At 39.2% G+C, this 26,922-nt stretch overlaps 1 protein-coding gene across 1 annotated transcript in view; it reads left to right on the top strand.

Moving 5' to 3' along the window:
- Window positions 1-306: 306 nt before the first annotated feature.
- DEPDC1B (DEP domain containing 1B) overlaps window positions 307-26,922 on the top strand; it is a 53,621-nt gene continuing 27,005 nt past the window's right edge. The window contains exons 1-3 of the mRNA XM_081132318.1: window positions 307-426; window positions 10,132-10,397; window positions 24,916-25,051. Of these exons, the coding sequence (XP_080988444.1) occupies window positions 379-426; window positions 10,132-10,397; window positions 24,916-25,051 (450 nt within the window). The 5' untranslated portion in view covers window positions 307-378. The remainder of the gene's footprint in view (window positions 427-10,131; window positions 10,398-24,915; window positions 25,052-26,922) is intronic.

Below are 26,922 nucleotides of genomic sequence, written 5' to 3' on the forward strand. Positions count from 1 at the left end.
GTAGTCGGCGGGGGACTCCAGGCACCTTCTCCCCAGGGCGTGGCGGAGACACCCCAGTATGGTCAGTCCGCACCCCCCCTGGAGAGTGCGCGAGGTGCGGCAAGAGCCGGGAACCGACCTGCTCCCGGCTGCGAGCGCGCCCGCAGCTCTGCCCCCCGCAGGACTCCAGGGAAACACCGGCCCCGCCCCCAAGCTGTGCGTCCCGGCGGCCCCGCCCCCAAGCAGTGAGTCCCGGCGGCCCCGCCCAGCAGTTCCCGTCACGTGCCGCCGCGACGCCCAATCAGCGCCCGCTGCGCGCAGGCTCGCAATTCAAACGGGGCTCCGAGGGTTCGCGGAGATTAGCGCTGTCGCCGCCGCCGCCGCCTCTGTGTGGGGGCCATGGAGCACCGCATCGTGGGGCCCGGGCCGTACCGGGCCACCAGGCTGGTGAGTGAGCGGGAGCGGGAGCGGGAGCATGAGCGGGAGCGAGAGAGGGCGTGGGCAATGCCTCCAGCCCCGCCATCCCCCGCCCTTACCGCGGACGGGTCACTCCTCGCTTCGGAAGGTCAGGCCCGGCCCGGCCCGGCCCGGCCCGGCCCGGCCCGGCTTTAGGTCGTCGCCGCCGTTTTCGGGACGTTGTTAAGAAAAAAGGAAAACGGGGCCCAGAGCCCAGGCCGTCAGGGGCGCAGCTTTGTTCCGAGACCTTGGCGGTGTTCTCGGCAATCAGCGGCACCTCCCAATTTGAAAGCGGGGAGGACCAGGTGACCCCTCTCCCTCGAGCCTCTTTGTCCTGAGTAACCCTGCGACTGCTGCCGGCGGAGGAGAACCCAGTTCATAACCTCAGGGCCACCCCCTCCTGCAGTCGGGGCAGGGCGTGTCACTTGTGGTGACACTTGAGGTTCTTTGTAACGGTGCCCAGAACTGAGGTGGATCCTCCCGGCCGTATTTCCGGTTGGCGTTTCTGTTGTTTTGGCATCACCGACTCAGATGAGGGGGGGCCTGGTTGCCCGAAAGAGCCTTTGCAGACCCTGGTGATCCGGGCCTTTTCTGCTGGGGGAAGAGCTTTGGTATTCAGAGTTCTGAGGGGTATTCCAGTCAAGTACTTACTTGACTTGTTTATAACCTGGAGCAAGTAATTGTAGTGATTTCTGTTTCAAAGGATTACCGCAAAGCGAGACGTGATGTCAATTTGGTATGTCCATGGCAGGTCTTTAGCTTTCTATGAAAGAGTAATGGTAATTTGGGAGGAAGGGATCTCTCGGTCTGCCACAACTTCTGGTCACATCTTAACTTGGGAATTGTTCTGCGCACCCTAATGTATATCCAGGAAAAGAGGGGAGTTAAGTTCCAAACTCTCAATCAACTAGACTCCTTAATGTGGAAGAGATGAGGACAGTGGGACAGTGGGAGATATGATTAGGGTTTCCTTTTCTTTCCAGAGCCAGTGTCAGATGACTGGTGGGCTCAAGCCAGAGCTCAGAAAGACAGCTCCTAGGAGAAACCACGGTTGGGGCAGATGGTTGTTTAATTTTTTATTTGGCTCATAGACCTCTTTGAGAATCTTATAAAGATTATCTCCTTCTTACAGAATAGTGCACATGCCACATACTCATGAAATTATAATTATGATTTCAGGGAACTTGAAGAGTCTAGCATTGTTTCATTTGACTTAACCATTTACTCGCCCACAATTTTGTGGGTCAGCAGTCTGGCCTGGGCTTGTCAGTGGTTCTTCTGTTGGGGCCATTCATGTGTTATGATCATCTGGTGGTGTGACTAGGCCAGGATGGTCTAAGATGGCCCCTTGACTTGGTTTTGGCTGTTAGCGGGACCAAGAATCTTCACATAGGGCATAGTGGTTCCATCATAACCAAAAGAAGGTTTTTGCTTGAAACTTTTTGTTTAGATCTCATTGGTCAGAGCACATCAAACAGCTACATTCAGATTGTAGAAATTCAGTTCCACTTTTCTTTTTTGTTAAATTTTTTTTTTCCAGTTATAGTTGACGTTCAATATTTCAGGTGTACAGCATAGTGGTTAGACACATATAACTTATGAGGTGATCCCTCTCCCAAAAGCCTAGTACCCACCTGACACCATACCTATCTATTACAGTATTACTGACTATATTCCCTAGTCAGTTCCACTTCTTTGTGGACAGAATTGCAGTCACATCACAGAGGTACCTGTGAACAGGATGGGGGGATGATTGCATTCATCTTTGCAAACAATCTGCTACAGACACCCAGAGTGATTCATTAAAAAAAATAAATAAATAAATAAATAAATACAAATTTAAGTTTTCCTTTCAGCTAGCCTCTACAGATGTTGATTTTCTTTTCTGCTAGCCTCTTTAGATGTTCTTTTTAGGGAACAAATAAGGTGTTTTAAAAATAACGTTTTTATATCTGCTTCTGCTTCACAATTGTCCCTAATATTTGAAACCATCTGGTAGGTTCAATGTCAGGGATGAACTAGAGATTGTGCTTTATCAGGGTCTTTCAAAAACTTTATTCTCTTTGAGGAAGGAAAATAACACATCCTCCCATCTCCCCCGATATGTTCACATCACTTATGCAAGAGAAACGGAGAGGCTTTGAATATTGGCACAACTGTTTCTCATTCTTTCTGCTGAAAAAAAAAATCACATCATAATTGGAACTGTTTTTTAATCTCATATTCACAGAAATGTATGAAGTACCACTTTTCATAGATGCAGAGTGCCTGTGTATTGGACAGTGCTTGATCCTGAGTCACATTACAATATTGTCATGTGAGGAGCTGCCCATGTGCCTTTCCCCAGGGCATGATCTCTCTTCCCCAGGTCATGCCTGGACCTCTCCTCCTTTCCTCAAAGCATGTATCCCTCCCTCTTTCTCCTAAGCTCAAGGACCCTTCTATTTCTGTAACTTTCTAACTAAACTTTCCCTTATTAAAAGTATATATTATCAAAGGAATTTATAAAGAAAAGTGCTTTCTACTCTCCAGAAGTCTTCAGTCCCCAAGAAGTGATATTCAAGCCTAGTTTAGCCAACACTGATAAAGTTAAGCAGAAAATTAAATTATGATAATAATTAATGAAAGTACCTCAATTTCACCAGAATTTCCCAGGTAGTCAATCTAGTTCTAAACTTTATTCTATTTGAGAAACTTGATCTTAAACTAAGATTTTGAAAGCACAGAAACAATAGCCAGTTGTTTTTTTAAGTAAGAATTTTTGATTTGTCATTGATACCACTTTCATTACAGGTGTTTTCCTCCCATTGTGAAATTTATAAATGTTTCTTTGAGCAAAATTCAATTGTACCTTAAAGCTTTTACCAGGTAAATCATAAAGCAGCTTACCATTTACCCCTTCTCTCAACATCACCCTCAACCTAATCTTCAGGAAAAGCTTTGGAAAATATATTGGCATGCAAAGAGCAGGCCTTTACTTGTTGCTTTTGTGACTCACTAGATTTTCGCAAACCATATACAGCTCCATTTTCTTGTTTTAAAATATATTTTTATTGATTTCAGAGAGGAAGGGAGACGGAGAGAGAGACAGAAACATCAATGATGAGAGAGTCATTGATCATCTGCCTCCTGCATGCCCCCAACTGGGGATCGAGCCCATAACCCTGGGCATGTGCCCTGACTGGGAATTGACCCTCGATCTCCTGTATCCTAGGCAGATGCTCAACGGCTGAGCCACCCCTGGCCGGCCTACAGCTCCGTTTTCTAAAGCATCAAAGCCTTATCTGAAAATAACATTTTATGGACTAGGTAAATTTTTATGCCAAAAATCAAATGACAGACTGATGAGTCAGTTCATGATGAATGTGGATGCCAGTTAGCAACTTATTCATCATGACTGAAATAGCTTTCATTTTTGTACCCACATGTAAATAGTTAATTATTTTAAAAGAAATAATGAGGAGAAAGAAAATTACTTAAATATACTGATCCTTTCTTTGAACTTAATTCTGAGTTATTTATATCATCTGGTGCAACTGGTGAACTTGAAAAGACTTACAGCCATCATTGAATCTGAGAGCTAGAATATACTTCAAAGATTGTCTGGTTTTGACAATCTAACTTGACTAGTTCACTGACTTGATCAAGTTCACACTGCTAGTATGTGGCAAGTACAACTAAATCTAGAATTTTGTTGTCTTCAAATTCCCTGCCCAGGGCCTATATTATTATAGCACCACTATCATAGTATTTTGGTGCTAAGAAGGAAGGAAATGGAATAAATATTCTGGAAGAAAGAACAGGAAGCACATTTCAATACTGTTGTATTTTGTAGTTTAGGCCATGATGTTAAGCAAAAACATTTGTGCCCTATGATTCTTTCTCTCTTAAATTAGGAGACTGAAATAAATAAGTGAAACAAAAATAGATTTTTAATCATAAAACAAGTCTGTTTGTCCCCTTTGCTATAAAGAGTATCTCTTCAAATGTAATATGTGATGGAAGAAAGTCACATTCTCAAACTCTATCTTGTTCTTTATTGGCATAGGATATTTTCTTCCTAAATGTAAGTGAGAATGGTGAATTAAAGGTAACTTAATTATTTTTCTTTCTTGGCAGAGTAGCCAAATAACCACTTAATTATATTTGGAAATAAGTAGATGCAGAAACCAGAAGGTTTTGAAATTTTTGTTGAAACACTGGATTGAGTAAATGTTAGCTGTGATGATAAATGCCATTAAAAATCAAAATAAAGAAATTCAAAAGTCTTTTATAAATTCCCTATTTTTTAAAAATATATCTTTATTGATTTCAGACAGAGGAAAGGAGAGGGAGAAAGAGAGAGACAGAAACATCAATGATGAGAGAGTCATTGATCGAGCCCACAACCCGGGCATGTGCCCTGACCGAGAATTGAACCCCGATCGCCTGGATCCTAGGTCGACGCTCAACCCCTGAGCCATGCCTGGCCGGGCAATTCCCTATTTAATAAGAGATATGAACCTTTGATAAGGATGTCTTATAAAATTTTTAGTGTGAAAAGAAAACCAGCTGTAAGAACAGCTAAAAACCCAATCAGAATCCCAATAGATACATTTTCTTTTGAATGGGATCTGCATTGAGTTGAAAGCTCATACACAAGAGTAAAAGTTCAAGAATTCAAAACAATTTTTAAAGACTGTAGGCACCTTGACCTACCAGAGATTTAAACTTAGTATTAATTGACTGTAATCACAAGGGTATAGTATTGCACAGGAACAGACAAGTATCTCAGTGGGATAGAAAAGAGAGTTTAGAATCAAGAAAGGTAATGTGTAAGGTAACTTACTGTTGCAATTCAGTGAGAAAAGGATGGCATTATTGGCTCTCCATTTGGAAGAAAATAAAGTTAGCGCTCTCTTAACTCCCACCATAAAAAATTTCAGTCGAAGTTTCAAATATTAAAATAAAATCCCTCTATGATATTAAAATAAAATTTTGGTAAATATTTTTAGTGCCTCAGGATGGGGAAACTTTCTTAATTAAGAGCGTAAACCCTGAAGCCATAAAGAAAAAAATTATATTTGTTTCTTTAAAACAGCATCATCATTTAGAACAAAACCTTCCTAAAGCAAGAGAACCACATAAATAAATTGAAAAGCCAGGAGAAAAAACACTTCTAAAATATTTAAAGAAGAATTAATAGTCCATATTTCTTCATTTAATATATATCTATTGAACATCGTACTATATGCCAGACACTATCCTTGGTGGTGGGGATACTGAACTAATCAAAATAGACTAACTTTCCTGATTTATATGCACTTAGATTTAAATTCTTAAAGTTGATTAAAAAGAGAAACAACCCAATAGAAAAAATGGCAAGTCTCAGATGATGAAATAAAAATGACTAAAGATGAAGATAGGAAAATGCAACCACTACCTGGAGGTAGCATTGCTTGTATGTGGTTGACAGAAGTGAAGGGAATGATAACACCTAGGTATGGCTGAAGATGAGGCAGTAGGCTCATACATTGCTGGTAGGAGTGTGAATTGCTACAACTGATTTAAACATGCTGATACTCTAGAAATCTGTCCTATCAAAAGTAAATAAATAACAGCATGATACTTTAGGTTGTATAAACAAGACCATACTTTTAACACAAACTGGAAATAGCTGTATGCCCGTGAGTTAGAAAATAATCAAATGAATTATGAAACTTGTATTCATAAGAATGGGTGTGCAGGTATTGACATAGATAGAAAGATATCCATGGTATGTTCAATACAGAAGCAGATTGTAGGATAATGTGTGCAGTATGATTGATCTTGTTTCTTTAAAAAGGAAGCAAACAACAATAATAAACAACACATACAAACAATGGGGGAAATTCTATATATGTGTATACATGTTTAATAGGTATGTAGACTTGGAGAGAGAGGGCAGACTCTTGTATATATTTTTGCATTTGTTAAAATATGCATTCTGTAATTAAAGTAACAAGTAGAGGAACTGCTAACCAGCCTGATTAAATTAATAAACTTTATTCATTTATTTAATACATTTTATTTATTGAAATTTATTTATATTTCAAAATATTGGGTTCCAGAGAGCCATGTCTTTATTATGTTATATAATACACAAAATACTATGCACTAAGCCTAGTTGATAAGATTATGATAATTCAATTAACATAAAATAAATGAAAATCTTTTTTATTAGCCTTCCCTCTCTACCTCCCAACATACTTGATGAGCACCTAAATGAAAGCTAGGTGTCAGCAGAGGATTAAAAGAAATTGTTAAAAATACATGGAAATTGTTTAAAGTTATGTTAACATTCATAGGTAGTTGGCATAATGAAATGATCACTTGAGGAGGAGACCATAGGATTCCAGATGTTATTCTGAGACGAAGTACCTTGAGTGACATGTGCCAATTTCTGAGTCCTCTTTGGGTCTTGATTTTGTCCCAGAGTTTCTTTCAGCTCTACAATAGATTGAACCCCCTAATTTGTTTTAAGAGGTTATCCTGGAAATTTTATATATTATCCTTATGTTTGAGGAATGCTTTATCTTTTACAAAGTGCTTTCATGGTGATGATTTCATTTGACTTCACAATAACCTGGTGAGGTAGATAGGCAGATAAAGTTATATCAATGTCCACAGACTCTTCATGGGCTCTTTTTCCACTATTCTTTATGTAGTTGTAGACAGTTTGCTTTGCTGTTCCTCTGCTTATGTCCAGTCTCTCTTTCATGAACTCACATGGTTTCCGCTCCACCCTCCCTCCTCTTTCTCTCCTGCATTCAGTCTACCACCACAGCCAGCCAGTTCATATTTACCAACTTTCAGGTTGGTAATCTAAAATTGTGGATTGCTCTTAAAGAGGATTTTAATATATATGTATTTGTGTGCATATATATATGTGTGTGTGTGTTTTGGTTTTTAAGCATAAAAATTTCAAGTGTACAACTCAGTGAATTTTCACAAATTGAGTATCCCATGTAACAATACCCAGATCAAGAAATGTAGCACTATCAGCATTCCAGAGGCCTGCCTGCCCCCTCCTGTTCTCCACCTCCATACAAATTAGCCACTGTTATTATGATTTCTAATAATCCATATTAACTTTATGTAGTATTTACTTCATATAGTATTTACTTTTCATATCTGGTCTTCTTATACCAGTATTACATTTTTTATCTGTGTTACTCATCTGTATCGTTGCATGTAGCAATAGTTCATTTATTTTCATTGCTGTACTAGCACTCCATTGCACAGATAAATCACTATTTTTCTGTTCTTAGGGTGATGTACATTTGGATTGTTTTTGCGTATTAATATTGCTACTATGAACAGTGTGTTTTTTGGTGAACATACATATGCATTTCTGTTGGATATATACTTAGGAATGGAATTGCTGTGCTATAAGGTGTGCTATAGATACTGCCAACCTGTTTTCCAAAGTGATTGTACAGATTTATATTTTCTCCAGCAATATATGAGATTTCCAGTTACTCCACATTCTTACCAGCACTTAATGTTGCCTGTCTTTTTCATTGTAGCCATTTTGTATTGGTTACAGTGATATTGCACTGTGGATTTCTTTTTCATTTCACTGATAATAAGACTGAACATCTTTGCATATGCCGTGGTAAATTTGGAGATCCTTTTATGTGAAGTACCTGCTTAAGTCTTTTTCCATTTTTCTGTTGGAGTGTCTGTCTTTTTTTTGTTGATTTGAATTCTTTGTTTTGTTTTGGAAATCCTGGTTATTTGTTACCCTACTCTGTGGCTTGCCTTGTTTCTGTATGTGTTTTAAAGAGATTTTATAGGCCTTTTAAATCTGCACCAACTTAATTTAGAGCATTGCCTGTAACAGTGTCAAATATAGTAAGAGGATTAATATGCATAAGACAAAATGATGTTTGAATTTGGCCAGGCGGAAGACATGTTTGGGAGTCAGAGTGGAATTAAATGGCATGAAGTTAGAAGGTGGTTTTAAAAAAGCAGAAAACACGAGACAAATTAAGCATTTGCTTATTGGATACCTACTGTGTGTTGTACTCTGTGCTACATGTCCAAGGTGCTTGCTGTTGGGTTGCAACCTCTTTGGGAGCTTCTCAGGTGAAATATGAAACTATCCTCCATCCACAGAGGGCAGGGAGAGTCCAAAGAAAACGGCAGACCACTCAAGATTTGTCAGTGGCAGGGCTGATAAGCAAGGAAACTCACATAGGATTGTCTTGGGCGGCCACAAGATGAGTCGTTTTCCGCATCTACCTGCCAAATCTTAAAAGTTTATATTGAGGCACTAACTGGGTTTAGTCATGTACCCAGTCCACATAGTCTTATCACCACGTTTCTATGTCAAGCTTGTGTCCTTGGAGCACCTTCTGGGAGCAGGAAAGGCAAATAGCGTGTATTCCAAGCTCAGGGGAGGATGGGGGAGCCTCCAGTTGCTCAGGTCCAGCTCATGGGTCCAACAGGTGCTCATGTCTTCTTGATGACCTTCCCCAACACATGCTTGCACAGCCCCTGCCTACTTTAGCCCCCCAAGCACCTGATGTATACTCAGGAATTATTACTGTGGCTGAGAAAGCCATCAAAGAGAGAAGAGAAAAGGGACAATAGTTGCCGAGATGCTTGGGCAGTAGAGTGTATGAAGAGAAACCTGAAGTAAAGTCCTGATCAGAAGAGAAAACAAGGAACTATTGTTGGGCAAAATAAAAAGAATATACTGAGATCAGAACATGATGAGATAAAAACTAGCTGAGAGAAAAGGTGAAATCAGAAAATCTGATTTCAGTAGGAAGGGAGATGAAAAATAAAATTCACAGCTTGTGGCGTAACATGCTTGAGAGAGAAGAGTACGAGGAGAGAGAATGGGTATGGGAATAAGACTGAGTTTTCAGGACTTTTGGGGGGGGATAGGTGGAAAACCTAGGATCCTAAAAGATATTGGAGTAATTATGTAGGAAGAACACATCAGTAAACATTTCATTTATTCTAGGGAGGGTTGATGAAGGTGTGGATGTCTAGATTTATTTTTTGTCTTTTCTTTTTTAAAAAATTAAATCTATTGGGGTGAAATTGGTTAATAAGATCATATAGGTTTCCAGTGTGTATTTCTGTGAGACATGATCTGTATGTGCATTGTGTGCCCACCACCCAAAGTCGAATCATCTTCCTTCACCATGTATTTGGCCCCCTTTACCCCTTACTACCTAGATTTACTTTTAAATAGGAAAACATTCTGCAGAATTTTAGAACACATTTTGACATCAGGCACTATGTCTCTTTTTTCCTTTCCCCATATAATGCCTTTCATGAAATGAACAGTAAATAATTGCTGAGTGAGGTGAAGTCATATTAAACATAGGGCTCCAAGAAGTGAATTAAGCACATTGGGCTCTGTTTACTATTATTTTTGATCATATGTTTCTCATTAATGTAAAAATTCATTAAGTTCACATAATAGGACAACTTAATGACAATATTTCCAGTAAATATTTATTGAATGAATATATTCATTTTTAAAAATTACTTTTTCTTTACAGTGTGAAGCCTGTAAATACATAAATTTCAAAGCTCTGTCTAGTATTAAGGCAGCCTTCTAAATGGAAAAATTGTATTTGTCTTAAGTATTTTGGATGCAATAACCATTAAAAAATTAACTGATTATTCAATGCCTTTCTCTCTTTTTTCTCCAAGTGGAATGAAACAGTCGAGCTTTTTCGTGCTAGGATGCCATTACGGAAGCATCGCTGTCGTTTCAAAAGTTATGAGCATTGCTTCACAGCTGCCGAAGCTGTGGATTGGCTACATGAGCTGCTGAGGTGCAGTCAGAACTTTGGCCCTGAAGTGACCCGCAAACAAACGGTGCAGTTGCTAAGAAAGTTCCTGAAGAATCATGTTATTGAAGACATCAAGGGAAAATGGGGTCAGGAAGATTTTGAAGACAACGGTCACTTGTACAGGTAACAGCATCCAGTGAACTCTGAAGGGGAGGAGTATGGGGAAGACGAATGGATCTGTCAGTCTGTTGAAACTTCCTTATGTGAAAGAATTTACCTTGTCCCTTGGAGGGATGCTTCCCCTGTGATTTGTTGAGTGGAGAACTGAATGTGTTGTTAAAATAAACCGAATGTAATGTTTCTTGACTCCATAGAGCATCCCACAGCAGCCTTTTGTTGCAGTGACCTTTCAGTAAGGAAATCTTTTCATGCCTTTTGCACACCTGGGAAGATGGCTACCATAGCTTAGTACTTGTCCTGGAGAATCTGAAAAGGGTTAAATAGTAGCTCTGGGTGGCCTTTGTGCGCAATGAGAAGGTGCATATTTAAGGGGGCTAGTGACAGAATGGGGCTGATCATTAAGCAGAGCTTAGGGCTTATCTGAAGAATTGTACTAGATTTCCCTGATGTCTCAGATTAACCCTGGCAATGCATGTCTGCTTTTCCTCAAACATTTTTGCTCATGTTTCAGTGCTTTGTTATGATCGGACACTTACCACCAGGTAATCTGAGAGAAATGGACATCTCTTTGCTTGTACTTCCATGCCCACTGCTTGCTGGGCTGTTATTGCTGGAGGTGGAAGGGACCTACCTCAGATTCAGGGAGTGGGAGAAGAAAGAGGAATGAAGCTACATGAGTCCAGAAGAAAGGAATTGTTGAGTTATCCACAGAGAGGCCTACCAACGTGCTAAGAAACTGAGAGGGATTTAGAAAAAGGAGAATATGGATTCTTAGCATTTGCTTTATTTTACTCTAGAAAAATAAGGAATTGGTTTTCCATCTGTTTGCAAACATAATCTGCCTCTAGCTCCTAATCTCCCTTGTCTGCTTTCATTGTAATTTTGCTGTAGTGCTAGTCAACTTTGAGCAGCACTGGACATAGAGCAGGTAGGGTAGGGCAGCTTGCCCCCAGAAAAATAAGGAATCCTCTTAGAACATATTTAGTGAGGGCGTTTGGGGGCCGCTGGGATACCTGGCTTTGAGTAGAAAAAACCTGAGTTTTTCCAACTTGAACCATTTCTTTGGCTTCTTCAAGACTAGCTGCTGAGAAAGGCTGCAGAACAAGGAGAGGGTGCCAAGGCCAAGACCAGATGTTGCTGTATGTTTAGAATCTAATTTCCTCACAGAGTTTCATCAGCAGTCTTCAGCTTCTAGATATCAAGTTGTCATCTGGTCTATTAGTTGTGTCTCCATTTGGCAGTTATTTTTGATCTGATGGTCCAACTTTTAATTAGGATCGTGCATGATGTTAGCCTATTCTGCGACCATAGTACTTATTAGCATCAGGCAGTAGAAACTCTAGCCCTGGTTCCACATGCCGTACTTCATTGGGGATTCTTCAGTAATTATTTCTCTTGGGAAACTAATTGCTTGTACCCCATCAAGATTTAGCCAGCACACTGCTAAAAGATTCTCTGGATGAGCAACTTCTAATCTGTTCTTTTGTCACCTTAAATTGGGTACCTCTCATTAGGCCCATGAGGCTCTGAGAGTGAGTCATCAGCACTGTAAAATAGGGTCATGCTCTAGGAGCTGACCACCCAGCACTGATTGTAGAGCATGTTCCCTCAATATGAAAGCTTCCTCATGTTTCCCCTTTAAAAAACAGTGCACACAGATTAAATTCGTCCATGAAATAATGATCCCCTTCCCCTACCCCCAGTTTTTCTTACGGAATACTTGAGTCATAAGGGAGCAGTATTTTCTTTCATTATTTACCATCTGAAAACTCAGTCTTCCTTTTTCCTGAGTGGAAATTCTATAAGTTAACCCCAGATGTTTGATGTTCTCAGGTTAATCTGGGGTAAATCTATGTAGACATGTAGATCGCTTGCCTAGGAGCATATGCCTTGAACGGAGAGTAAGCTAATGAATGTGAAGGCAGCTGTTGCACACACAGCTTCTGGACTAGTGCTCTGGATCGTCACCATTACATGCCAGTGCTCCAGGCAAGAGCACAGGCTGCCCTACGTGCTTTATTTCTAGTGCTGCTCGTAGTTGAATAGCACTACAGCCGAATTATAGTGAAAGCAGACAAGGGAGATTAGGAGCTAGAGGCAGATTAGATCTGAGAGTAGGTGGAGAGTCAGTAAGGTGAAGAAATTCTAAAACATGCCTCTAAATATCAGGCTTTCTGGTAGAGGAACCTTTATACTTTGTATCAAGAAGGGTGGCAGGCACAGCTGAGAGTTCTTGCTGGGAGGAAAGGAACTAAAATCTAGAGCACCTATGATGTGTCAGACTTGTTGCATAATTGTTCATAATAATCAGAAAAGATGTTGCAGAGAAGTGCCCAGAGTTATTTCCTGTTACTAATACTGATGATATCAAGTCGTCATCTGGATTTGCTTCTAGTGAAGACTATTTTAGATTTCACCTAAGGTTCCTCAGAGTTGAGTCAGATGCTGTCATCTGTGTCTAACAAAACTTCGTGGCTCTAGACTTCTGATGAGGAGAGCCAGTGTTTTTATAAGAAATTTCAGTTTTTGAAGCAGTTTCCCTTCTGTGATCTCATTTTCATGACAACCCTGTGAGATGGGCAAGGTGGGTATTTCATCCTCAGAGAACCAGGCACTTTTCTCTTTGAAACATCTAAATAAAATACCAGGAATATTCTAGTTAAAGAAATGTCATACTGATCATAGAATCTCCCCATTTATGTATGTGAACAGACAATTATATAAGATTACTTAAACCTAACGTAATGGGTTATGTAAAAATAGAAGTGTGTAATATGGTAATTAATTGTTCTGACTATTTAATGAGGAAAGTGTTTGGCCTAGTGTAGGTCTTCAGCAGGATGGAGCCCTTGACCTGCTTTCACTCCTGGTCTGGCTCTGGTGGGTACTGCTAACTGAAAAGGTGTTCATGGTTACAGAGGGGCGTCACTGGCTCAGCTGTAGCGGTTTGGAGCTGCTGTGTGCGGACCCATTTTCTTTTTATTCCCCTACCTCTTCTCTGTTCCTCTTTTTCTCTTTCCACCCCTTCATGTGTGTCACTGTCGTGCTCCCTTCTTTTTCCTTTTGTTTCCTCCTACTTTATTTTTCTCTTTTCTGGTCCTTTCCCTCATACTTGCTTTTTTTTCTGGCCTATTTCCAAACTACTGATTATAATTTGAAACTAAAAAATTTTATGTAGATATTGTCATCTTTATTGAATACTGTTACTTTCACAGTTCTTAATTTAAAAAACTGGAGGAATCATGCTACCCAGTTTTAAGACTTACTAAATATAAAGCCACAATAATGAAGACTGGTGTTGGTGAAGGGATAGACATAGATCAGTGGAACAGAAGAGTCCAGAAACACACACAAATGTGACCAATTGATTTTTTACAAAGGTGTAAATTTCTTTTAAATTTAAAGGAAAAAGAGTAGTCTTTTTAGTAAAGGGTGTTGGAACAATTGGATATCTATCTTCTATATACAAGAAAATGAACTTCAACCTAAACCTCACACTTTATACAAAAAATTCAAAGTGAATCATAGATTTAAATGTAAAACTACAAAAATTTTAATTAAACAGAAAAAAATCTTTGTCTTTTATGTTCTTAAACATGACACCAAAAGTGTGATTTATGAAAGAAAAAAAACCCCGTGATAAATTGGACTTCATCAAAATTAAAAACTTTTGCTCTGTGAAAGATACTATTAAGAGGATGAGAAGACAAGCCACAAATGGGAAGAAAATATTTGCAAAATGCATAAATGACAATGGACTGGTATCAAAAATATTAAGAACGAGCCCTGGCTGCTGTGGCTCAGTTGGTTGAGCGTTGTTCCATGTACCCAGAGGTCACTGGTTTGATTCCCAGTCAGGGCATGTGCTGAGGTCGCTGGCTCGATCCCCTATAGGAGGTGTGCAGGAGGCAGCCAATCGATGGTTCTCCCTCATCAATGTTTCTTTCTCTCCCTCTGCATTCATTTCTTTCTCTAAAATCAATGGGAAATAATACACACACACACACACACACACACGGTGTCCCCCCAAAATGTATACACATTGAATAATTATTAATTCCAATGGGTTAAATTTGAAAAGAAAGAAACATCAATTGAGCTATAAGCTGTTAAAGTGTGTATACATTTTTTTGGACACTGTACACACACGCACACACACACACATATATATATATCATAAAACTCAACAGTAAGAAAACAACCCAATTAAAAAATGAACAGAACACTTGATCAGATACTTCATCGAAGATAATTAGATAGCAAATAAACACTTGAAAAAATGTTTTACATAGTTAGTATTAGGGAAATGCAAATTAAAACCATGACAGGATACCACTACATATCTATTGGAATGGCTAAAATAAAAATACAATATCAAGAGCTAGTGAGGATGCAGAGCAGTTGGAAATCTCATTTATTGCGGGTGGGAAGCCTAGATTGGTAGTCACTTTACAAAACAGTTTGGGAGGTTTTTTTTAAAGTTTAACATATTCTTACACTGTGACTCAGTATTCTTGCGCCTGGGCATTTACCGTAGAAAAAGGAGAAATTATGTTCACACAAAAACTGGTACATTAATATTTATGGCAGCTCTCTTAATAATCACCAATAGCTGAAAACAACCTAAATGTTCTTCAGTGGATGAATGGGTAAACATTGTATGTCTGTACAATGGAATGGTACTGTGTGTTGGGAGTAGGGGGTTGAGCAGGAGGCTGTGCCTATAGAGTCAGAGCAGGAGGGAGTTTTTTGGGGGGAGGGGAAGTGGAACTGTTCTGTTTGCTGATTGTGGGGAACTGATTTAAGAACCTCACCTTCAAGCTAATGGACTTTTGGCTCCCTCTAGTGGACATCCTTTAATAGTAACGCTCAGAATTTGTGCCTGTGATTTTTCTTTCTATCCTCACCCAAGAATATGTTGTATTGATTTTAGAGCAAGAGGAAGAGGGAGAGAGAGAGAAAGAGAAAGAAAGAAAGAGAAACATTGATGTGAGAGAGAAACTTCGAGGTTTCCACCCGTATGAGCCCTGACTGGGGACTGAACCCACAATCTAGGCTGGTGCCCTGACGGAGAATCAAATCTGCTACCTTTTGGTGTATGGGACTGCACTCCAAGGAACGGAGCTGCCTGGCCAGGGCTGTGATGTTACTCTTTTGTTTTCACTCATTTCACCAAATCCAAGGTTCTTGTCCTGTAATAGTTAGATAAGTTCCTTAGCCTTCCTAGGCATCAGTTTTTTCATCTATAAAATGACAGGGATGAACTAGATCTTTAAGGCCTTTTCAAATTCCAGACTTTTTATGATTCCAAATACTGAGTACATAATCACGTGTTTCTCAATCCAAGGCAATGAAGGAGATAAAAAGAAATATAACATGATTCTTTTCTTCCCTAACTTTGCAATCTCTTGTGATAGATTACAAATATGTGAAAAAGATAAGTAGCAGAACCAAGGCTATTTAATTAATTAACCCAAATGAACGCATAACAAACATTAAATTAGATGTGCTACACTGGTGGTCCTTGGGATGGCACATCTATTTTGTTCAACTGGTGTAGTGTTTTGGTCATTAAAATTTTATCTATCTGATTTTTATTTTTCATTTTGTGAAGGTAATACTTTCATGTGGTTCAAAATTTACAAAGTAAAAAAGAGTATATATAATAAAAAGTCTCCTTTCCACCTCTCTTCCCCAGCCACCCACTTCTCTTACCCAGAGGCACCTAATGCTATTAGGTTCTAACACATTGTCTTACAAAATTATGAACCTGAAAGTCTTTAGATAAGATAAACCCATTCCAGTTGCCACACTTCCCACCATTTCCCTACATTATACCAGACTGTGTCATGATTATGTCTGTCTGTCTGGCTAGTGCAGGAATTGTGTCGGTGATCTACTCAGTGTATACTGGAGTGTTTTGAGACCTTATGGAAGAGGAAGTGGAAAACTTCAACTTGGGTCCTGAGAATGGGGCAGGATCTGAATAATAAGGGACAGGAAGGGAGATGATATTTCAGGTGACAAGAATGGCAAGACTGAGGCTCTCAGAAATGCATGTCAGCTTTACTGGGAGAAGGAGGAGGAGCCTGGCCTGGCTGCAGAAGAAGTTTTAGGTCAGGATGTCATAGGGATACATTTGACGGAGTTTCTTAAGTACCTGCTGCGAGTAGACTTTTATTTTAAAAAGACAAGGCAGTCAAGGTTAGTGTTTCGAGTAGAAATAAAGTCTATGTTCTGTAGATTAGAGTTAATTGAATAGTAGTAATAGGATAGACATTTGACCATTTATTATTATTATTATTATTATTGTTTCCAGGCATTCTAAATTTTCCTATTTTGTGGGATTCCTGTTTGTAGGAACCATGGGGGGAGGCAGGGCCCTGTTCCCACCAGTGGAAGCCTTGGTAGGTGAGATACTCCCTCTTCCTGCCCTAAGCAGTTAGGTGCAGGCCTGTGTCCTACCTTTGGCAGTTGGTTTGTTCCTACCTAGGACTGAATCTTGAGTGCGGGTTGCAAAGAGGGAGGGACAGCTTAGAATTCCTTGTGCTAGCAGTGGCGGCCTGCAGGAGCAAGGACAGAAGTGCATAGAGGCAGAGGCATGTAGAGGCCATGGTGCCAGCAGTGACTTTCACACTAGGCTGTCCCTTGTGGTTCCTGCTATGTGTGCTGCTGTGGCCTCCTTTCTCCCCTTAACCCTGCTTTTGTGTTTTTCTAATCCTGATTCTTCAGCTCTCCTGTTGATTTTGTGACTTATTTGGATGTTTTCAAGTTCTCTCTGATTAAATTAGCCAGAATTGTTTCTGCCACCAAGAACTCACTCAGACTGATATAACAAGCAGTGCCTGTAGAGGGAGCAAAACAGGCAGTTTTGGGGCCTGGGAAATAGTGCCAGGATTTTTGTGTGTATGTGAACTTCCCAAAAGCTAAGCAACAGATCAGCCTGTAGCAGTTAGAGACAGGGGACATATTCCAGCTGAGGATCCTGATAGTCCCTGAGACACAGGAGTACAGTTCACTGGGAGAAGGTAGTAGGCTGATTACACTTGGCCCCTGGGCTGAAAGTCCTGTATTGGACTTAAGTACAACCCATTCTGAGGTTACATTACCACTGCCATGTTTGGATCTAAAAGATGACAGTACATGCAGATGTGTTAAATAATGCATCAAAGTAGATTGTCCTGACCCACAAAAAGTAGTTAGTTTGATTAGCTTGTAAAAATTTTGAACCCATGATTTATCTCTCTATTCCTGGCCCTTTATTGTGGTCTTATGTTCCTGTGTTTTATGTTCTCTGTCAGGTTTCTAGATCCCTTCCCTTTATATTTATTTGTTTTATCCACTCGGTCTTTGCCAACTTGCCTTTGAAAAGCCTTTCTTTAGTCTTTACCTAGGTTTCTTTTCTCTGAATTCATGATGCCTGATTATTATCATTAATAGGGAATGGAGCAATGGAAGCCAGAAAAATCAAAGGAGCATGGCTCCCTGAATGCTCCCATTTTAGATGAAGAGAAGATGGATTGAACAGTACTTCTCAAATACTGTTTATCTTGAAACCAAGTAATAAAGGTCCTGTCAGTATCAGTCAGTTTTTCTCAGTTAATCTTAAACCATAACTTTCTGAGAGGCGTGGGAACTTGCCTTGAGATGCAGGTTATAAGACCAGATTTATAAAAGTCCTTTAAAGGTGAGGGTATACCACTCTGGATTTGAGGAGTTTATAGGCTTGCAGAGTAGAAGTGGGAGAGGCCAGACAAATGTTTTATGTGAGTATCAGAAAGCGTATCTATTTAAGCATTTTTATGCAACTGATGTCCAGTCAGCATTTCACCAGTTGCTCAATTAATACTTATGTTCTGGCCTTTTCTTAAAGCTTTTGGTGTTTTTTGGGGTCAGGTAATTAGATCCTCACGTGTTGCTTCTCCCATCCTCCCCCCTTCCTGCCTCCTTTTCCTTTCTCAAGCTTGATGGATGCCTACTTATGCCAGCCTCACTGCTGAACACTTTGGATGCGTGGCCCTGTCTTCAGAGTTAAAGTTTAGATAGGAAGACAGATAAATCAGAATTCATTGTCACAAATGCTATTCTAAGGAGCTGCATTTCGTGCCATTGGAGGACTGGAGAATCAACTCTGCTTGAGTAAGTCAGAGAATATTTTGCTTCAGAGGTGACACTTAGGTTGAGTATTGATACATCAATAGGGGTTGTCAGGCAAGGAATGGAGAGAGGTCAGTCAAGGTTAGGGGACTTGCTTATAAAAGCCATCATCATGTCATCATGAGTGAGGTTGGAATATGTAAGAACTTGTTGCCTGTCATTATGCAAGGAGTGTTGGTAGAAAAGGTTGTGAAAGAATTTGCTTTTATCTGTGTCCCCCACACCAAGCACAATGCCTCGTATTTACTGAGAAAGAAGTTCAAAGGTTGGTAAGTGAAGTTTCCTTTTTACTGGGCAGGAGTTAAGCAATAATCACCCCACCTTTATTCCTGAGTAAAAGTGGCTCAGTCATTTCCCATGTCAGGTGAGCTGTGGTTAAGTATAATACAAGCTCAGTAATGGAAGGGCTATGACAAGCACAGAGTTTGGAGAGAGGCAGGCCTGGGTTCAAATCCCAGCTGAGTTACTGTTACCCATGCCATCTTAGGTAAATTGCTTACACTCTAAACCTCCGTGCCCTCCTCTACAAAGTAAGGATGCTTACGTTTCTGTCTTGAGGGTACCTCTGGTCTCACTAGATGAGAGCTCAGCAAACTTGTTCCATAAAGGGCCAGGGAGTAAATGTTTGTGGGTCAGACGACCTCAGTACAACTGCCTGAGTGCTATTGCAAGCAGCCACAGAGCAAATGTAAGGGACTGGGCATGACTGTGTTCCAGTAAAACTTTACTTATTAAAGCAAGTGGTGGGACTTGGCCTGCAGGCCACGGTTGCTTACTCCTGCACTAGACTGTTTCTTGAGGGCAATAACTCCTATTAATTTTCATACCTCCGCTACCTAGTGGTATCTGACATGTAGAAGGCACTTACATTGTTTGAAGTGATGTGAAGCCATCACACATGAATGAGTACAAATTACTAGAAGATTCTGTTCAGGCCCTCTGAGAAAAGAAGATGCCAAGATGGACATAGGTAATGCAGGTGATTTAATACCAGGGTTCTGGGGCACCTGGAAAGAATAAAGGGGAAAGGAACAGGAATTGGGGTGAGTCTTCAGATTGTGCTACAGGTCTGACCTCTGAAACAGAGGGAAAGAATTGGGTAGGAAGGGCCTCAGACCACAGGGTGCAGTTCTGAGAAAGTCTTTACCAGGCTGATGAGGATTCCTTGGGCAGAGGTTGCCTGCTAGAGAAGTCCTGTGTCTTCTGTTAGGATTGATGTGGTTCCAGAGCCCTCACTGTGCTCATTCATGTGCTGGAAGCTTCCTGGGAGAAGCATGAAAGGTACAGCAGCTAGAGACTGGAGTCTGTTGGGTTCTTGAAGGGAGAGATGGACTGTGCACCTCCATTTCTTGTGCTTTCCAGATCAGCTTTCCACACGTTCATGGGCCTTTCTTCCTGAGGCGAAGTCTAGGAGACGGAAATTACTAGAAGAACATAGTCCCTGTTGCTGCAGCTGGTCTCATAGCTACAACTGGTGCTCATCCTCTCCTCCTCCACTCTCCATTGTAAATTTCCTCACCCTCACCTATCACCTTGGCAGATTTTGGCTGGCTTACCTGGTAGTGTGACCCAAAAGTTCATTTCTGAGAGTCGGAACCCTTGCTAACCATGCACTTCTCAGGCTGATGTTTCTGTACACGCCCATTCACAGTTACAGTGGGACAAGGTAGTAGAGCTGCCACAAGTGTTCCTGTCTTGACGGGGTCAGAGCAGCCTGTCCTCTTTCTGCGGGTGAGGATCAGTTACTGCTGCTGTGTTAGTGATTCCTCGTCTTGCCTGTTGCTCCCTGCCACAAGGAGTCCAAAGTGCCCTGCTATGTTTCCTGGCAAGAGTACTCGCTCTTTAGGGGACAGGACCTCTAGTTGTGGGAATGGGGCCCTGGGAGGAGGGGTGAGTAAGGCTATTCCTGCATCCAGCCCATGGTTCTTAGCCATGTATTCCTATGTATATGGGACACAGCACCATATAGAGTCCATCCTATATTCTAGCTTTTCTCCAGTACAACACTGTCTTGATTATAGTAAGTTTATAATAAATCTTGAAATTTGGTAGTGTGTCCCTAACTTTGTTCTTTTTCAAAATTGTTTTGGCTATTCTAGTTCTTTTGCCTTTTCACATAAATTTTACAATCAACTTGCTTATTTCTACAAGAATTTCTGCTGAGATATTGAGTGAAATTGTATGGAATCTGTAGATCAGTTTGCAGAGATTTGACAAATTAACAAAATTGAGTCTTCCAAATCCTGGACATGGTATATCTCTCAGTTTATTTAGGTTTTTAATCTTTCAGTAGTGTTTTGTAGTTTTCAGTACACAGACTGTACACAAGTTTTGTTAGATTTAGATCTAAGTAGTTAATGGTGTTTGGTGCTCTTGTAAATGGTAGTAGTTTTCCCTGTAAATCTTGTACACTTTTTAGAAGTCCTAGGTAGTTTATATATGAAAAATATATATAAATGTTTCTGTTTCAAATGTAATTTATTTTCTAAATAGTTACTGCTAATCTAAAGTAGGAGTGGCTTTCAGATTGGATCACATCTCTCCCCTCCTTAAAAATTCTCATTTGATCCTTTACTCATATTTTATTCACATGGAATAAGGAATCATTTCTGAACTGGGGCTCCAAGGCTTTCTTAGTTTGACAACTGATTACTTCTCTTCATCTCTCATTCTTCCCTTGAACACTTTACGTATTGTGAAATGTAATCATTAGCAGTTTTTCAGCATGTAAATGACACAGTACTATATAGCACTACTGGACTAGAAAAATATGTTGAATGGGTACATAGTACATTGAAACCCAGCAAATTGCTATGGGTTTGCCGAACCCATGGGTTTCTGGGAAATGGCAGTCTCAGAGAGGTCAATTCCTACAATAATCTCTACCCCGGCTGGCTTTTTATACAAAGGCTTTAGGTTACTTATGAAGTCAAAGAGGCAGGCTCAGGCTGGCAAAAGCTGTAGGTGCTGCAAATTTCTGCTGATGCTAAAGGAATAATTTTAGTATATATTATGGAAAAGAGTTTAAGTCATTGTGTTCTCTGTCACTTATGGGTCAAATTTATTAAAATTATAAACTATGTTTTTCCTGTGGTTTAGATACCCTAGTTGATTAGGTAATGAATTCTAATTTGTTTCAAGTAAATTCATCAAAGGATAATAGTTTAATATAGATTATTTTCTAATTTTTTTTTTTTTAACCAATATTTGGCAGCAGAGGTAGCAGTAAGAGACCTGGCTTATTCTATAGGATGACTACCTGTGGTTAGTACCTTTTCTATCTTCAGTGTACAAATGTGGAGTTTGTACTAGATCATTTTTAAGGGACTTTAAATTCTGGAATCCATGATCATGTTAGGATAAAATTTATAATTTATAAAGCAAAAACAAATTTAGTCCACTAGAGGGAGCTCTGTTCTTTTTAAATGCCCTCAGACAATTTTATTGAAAAATAGATCATTCATAGAAGAATGTATAAACCGTAGCTGACCAATTTATATAAGAATAATAAAATGAACACTTGTTTACCCACAATTTGAATCTTTTCCTCAGAGGTCATCGACATCCTGATTTTTGTCTTAATTATGCCCTCACTTTCTTTACTGTTTTAACACTTTCACTTGTATCCTTAAACAATATATTGATTTGTTTCTGAAGTATTTTTCTGTTTTGAACTTTATATAAAATGTACCGAAGAGTGTGTGTCCTTTTATGACTTGTTCTTTTATTTCTCATGATTTTTGATATTCATCCATGTTGATATATTTAATTATAGTTGATGGGATTTTCTCATCTATATTCTGCTTTGTTATATCAGTATACCACAATCTAGTTATCTGTTCTTCTGTTAATGGTGATTTGAGCCTCTTTCAGTTTTTTGCTGTTATAAACAATGCTCCCATGAACATTTATGGACATGTTTCCTTTTGTACATGTGGAAGTTTCTTTAGGATACCCAGAGTTACCTTGGAGTGGAATTAGTTTAGAGGATATATGCATGTTCAACTTTACTTTGTAATGCCAAGCTTTTCCATAGTGAATATGCTAATTTTTATTCCAGTAGTAGAAAATATTTGATATTGACTGGCTTAAATTCTTGCCAGTCTGGTAAGTGTGAAATACTGTCTCCTGTGATATTATTTTAGTGGCTTAAAGTGTTTTATTTTGTTCATGGTTTTTTGTGTGTTTGTTTTTTGTCAACAATTTATGCTAGGTTCATCTGGCAGTTTGGCCTTTACCCATAGCTGTTGGTCTGTAGAATATTCATTTCCAAGGTGGCTTCCTTCTCTGCTCACAAATGTGATGCCTTTGTGCCTTTTGGCCCCTCTCTTTCTACAGGAGGTTTCATCCTCTAGGGCAGGGGTGGGGAACTTTTTTTCTGCCAAGGGCCATTTGGATATTTATAACATCAATCGAGGGCCATACAAAATTATCAGCTTAAAAATTAGCTAGGAAAAAAGCTCCTAGCTTTATTGAATTTCAAGTCCAGCCTGCGGTTGCGGTTGCGTTGGCAGGGCTAGACCGAATGATTTCCCCACCCCTGCTCTAGGGCATCTCTACATGGGTTGTGCTTCTTGTGGCAGGATGGCCTTAAGGTAGCTGTTGTCCTTACATTGTTGCTGGAATTATATATGGTATTGTATGTGAATGTGAGAGTGTGTGTGTGTGAGTGTGTATGTGTGTATACATGCTTTACTTTGGCTGGAAATGGGACTTTTGTAGTGATTGTTGGCTTCTAAGAAACAGGATTGGACTTCTATAAGCCATGCTCTACTTACGAACCAGGGTAACTTTCACTGGCTTTAGAGTTCAATTTAATTTGTATTTTGGAATCATTTGGAAATAACTGCTTTAGTAACTTAATACCAGAAAGTTAAGCTATCTTTCAGTTTATTTATCTTTAACTTGATTTAATGATTTGAAGACCTCATTTTTTTCATACAAACTCAGAATTGACCTTTCAAATAAAATGCAGTTATTGGATATTCTTTTGAGAGAAGATGAAACTCAGCTTTTCTCCATCAGTCATCTTTTTTCAAGTCTATTGTGACTGTTTTTGAAACATTTCTCCGTAGTACTCTATTTGTGATCCTCCTGATTTACCTTGATAAAAGTTTCCTTATAAACTATAGACATTTGTAAATGATTTCCTCATTTGTTTTAGGAATATCTTTGTAATTTATTTGAATTTTATTTTGTCCATGGATATCATGGACAAAATTTTAAGCCTTTATTTTGGCTTAAATAAATAAAAAGTCAAAATAAAAAGTGAATTGTCTACTGACTTCTGTGTCAACATTAAGAACTAGAATTCTTGCATTGATTTATCAGTGCAATGCAATACATTGCAATATAGTGTATCATTTTTTAATAAGCTAACAGAAAAAGATCCTCTAAGTAAAATATGTATTAATTACATTTCTGTTCTTTATCAGGTATGGTCTAGACTAGTTTAAAGATATTTAGATTGCATTTAGGCTTCTTTGGTTAGTTCTGGAGTGATGCTGTTGATACCTAGGAGGGACAGAAACAGGATTACTGAAAGCCAGAATAGGGACATTGGACAGCTTTCTATTTCCTTTGAGATGGATTTCTAGACCGAAGCTTCTATCTCAGTGTGAAGTGTTGGATATTCTAGGGAAGGAGGATTGATCTATATTAGAAGTAGTTATAAAAATGAATATTAGATCAAATGATTTTTTTGAAAATGTTTTTATTGATTTTTAGAGAGAGAGGAAGTAGAGGGGAGAAAGAAACATGGATCATCTGCCTCCTGCACGCCCCCTACTGGGATGGAGCCCGCAACCTGGGCATGTGCCATGACTGGGAATCGAACCAGTGACCTCTTGGTACATGGGGTGACACTCAACCAACTGAGCCATACCTGCCTGGCTCAAATGATTTTTGTTCTAATATATGCTTCCTTAGCAAGTATTGCTGAGGATTTATCTATCAATAATTTCTATTTGCATACTTACCATGTACAAATTTCAACTGGAGTTATGAGGCAGTAAGGATTTCAAGCTAGGTGAAAGGAATGGCTTACTTGGGCATCACATTAAGAACATATTAATGAAAGTCAAATGATAAGAAAATGAATTCTATTTATTTAAAAATGTGTCACATGCTTGATTCCTGTTTTTCTCCATAAATGGTATTTGATGGGCATGATGGATGAATATTTTTTTTTAAATCATATTGTTGGGTATAATTAGCCATGTATAATGATTTGATCAACTATGAACTCATTTATTATATGAAGTTTGCCATTATATAAATTCTCAAGGATACAAGAAGTGATATTGTTAAAATATCTGTGTCTTCCACTGACTATAATAATAGAGGTTTTCTTCTTGGTTTTTAGATTCCCTCCTTCCTCACCCCTGAAACCATATCCAAAGAGGCCCCCATACCAAAAGGGTGTTATTAAATTTCCAGAGTGGAATGACCCCCCATCAGGCACTTCACAAGAGAACATCCCAGTGAGGCCAGTTGTGATGGTAAGTGCCATTACTAAAAGACTGGGGCTAGCAGCAGGGAGAAATAAGTAGTAGTCTGTGAACCACCAGGCTTAGTCCATTTCCCTGTTGTTCCCTTCTGAACTATGGTCTGAAAGTATTTTAAAAACGATACCTTACCTGTCAATAGCTGAGACATCAATAATGAAGAAAGGCTGAGTTTTAGATTTTTTCACTGTTTCCTACTGACATTTTGACTGAATATATGGCAGCTTTTTTCATATGTTCAGACCAAACAGTTTTGTTACAACTCCCTCAAATTATGTTCTTTTCCTTTCTGTTCTATAATTTGCTCTTTTCCCTCTTTGTCTCCTCCACCTGAATTTTATTACCAGTTGAGAGTGAGAAGGTTAGGGCATGGAGTATTGTAGAGTGAGCCCTATACAAAATATGAACAAAGGTAGAATCTGCTGGTCTTGGAAAACCTAAGCTCATTGTGCAATGAACTCCTTTTTGGGAAACATACTTTTTCTTTAAAATACCCCCAGTAAAGACCACCAAGATTTAAATAATGCTTAAAAATAAAATATAGAGAGAAATTTTGTATGGCAGTTTTTAATAATTATAGTAACACCAATGTTTTAAGTTAACCTAGTCTTATAGGACTTGGTGTCCAGTTCATACTTTTGTTTGCAAAGATTTGATATAAACATTTTTTGGCAATGTAAAGAAAAGAAAAAAGTTATCTGAAGAGGTTGTATTATATCTCAGTTTGGAGAGAATCATTAAGCAGCTTAGGCTTTATCTAAGATAATGCAAGAAAAAGTGACACGTGACAGAAATGAGGACTCCATAAAGGCTTGCAGATATGTCAGAGACAGTGATGAAATTGGTTTTAAATATGTTTGATGACAAAGTTGGGTTATATTAAATGAAGTGTCTAATAGGCAGATGGAGATAATGGCGCTGGAACGTAGAGGAGAAGTCATATTTGGAAGTGATTAATTTATTCACTCAACAAAGATTGAGTGTCTGCTGTGTGCCAATCATTGTGGTAGGCTCTACAGGTACAGTAGTATGTCATACAGTTTTGCTTTAAAAGGACTCATAGTCTAGTGAAGCATACAATACAAATGTAGATTATTAGAAAACAAAGTGGAACTACTCTGAAAGAGTGAGCACAAAGGGTTTTTGAGGATTTTTAAATTAATTCCCAATGTGGAATACTTAATTAAGGTCTACTTGATAGTCCCTGTCCTAGAGAAAATTAAAATATAAGCTCTATGAGATGAGGTACATTTTTTTGCACATTCATATTAAACACCTAATATGACCCCATCAGTAGAGTTGTTATTCAACAGACATTTGTTTATTATAAGGTCACCCAGTGTTGTTTCTACAAAAGAGATAATCCCATATTAAATTAATGTGTCTGTCATCAATATAACTTCCTTTTCCTGTTCTGTCTGGTTCTGCGAAGTTGTAAAATTCCTGGTATTACCTCTAGGAAAACCAAGAACTCATTAGCATACTTTAATGCACCAGTGACAGTGACTTCTTTCTTCTGTTTTCAGTTTCAAATTTTTCAGGAGCCCTGAAGTAGTATACCAGTGTCTCGATTTGTCGACCCCCGACCCCCAGTGTATCATTTTCCTGGTCATCTGAATCTACATTTGTTTTGACAACTATTGTCGTGCCTCTTCTCGTACTTCCCCCTTAAATGAAGTGGTAGAAGTTTGAAAGCTCCCTGCTTGTTATAATTCCACTGTAGCCTAGACTGCTGCTTCCTGAGAATTGTCCAAAGAAGGAATGGCGGAGCAGGATCTGTTTCCCTTGATACAGGTTTTAGAGTAATGAGGTAGAGTTAGTAGAGAAACAGTTCATCTTAAAGAACTTGACTCAGTCATTTTTTC

Source organism: Miniopterus schreibersii, assembly GCF_964146895.1.
Source record: "Miniopterus schreibersii genome assembly, chromosome: 3".
NCBI lineage: Eukaryota > Metazoa > Chordata > Mammalia > Chiroptera > Miniopteridae > Miniopterus > Miniopterus schreibersii.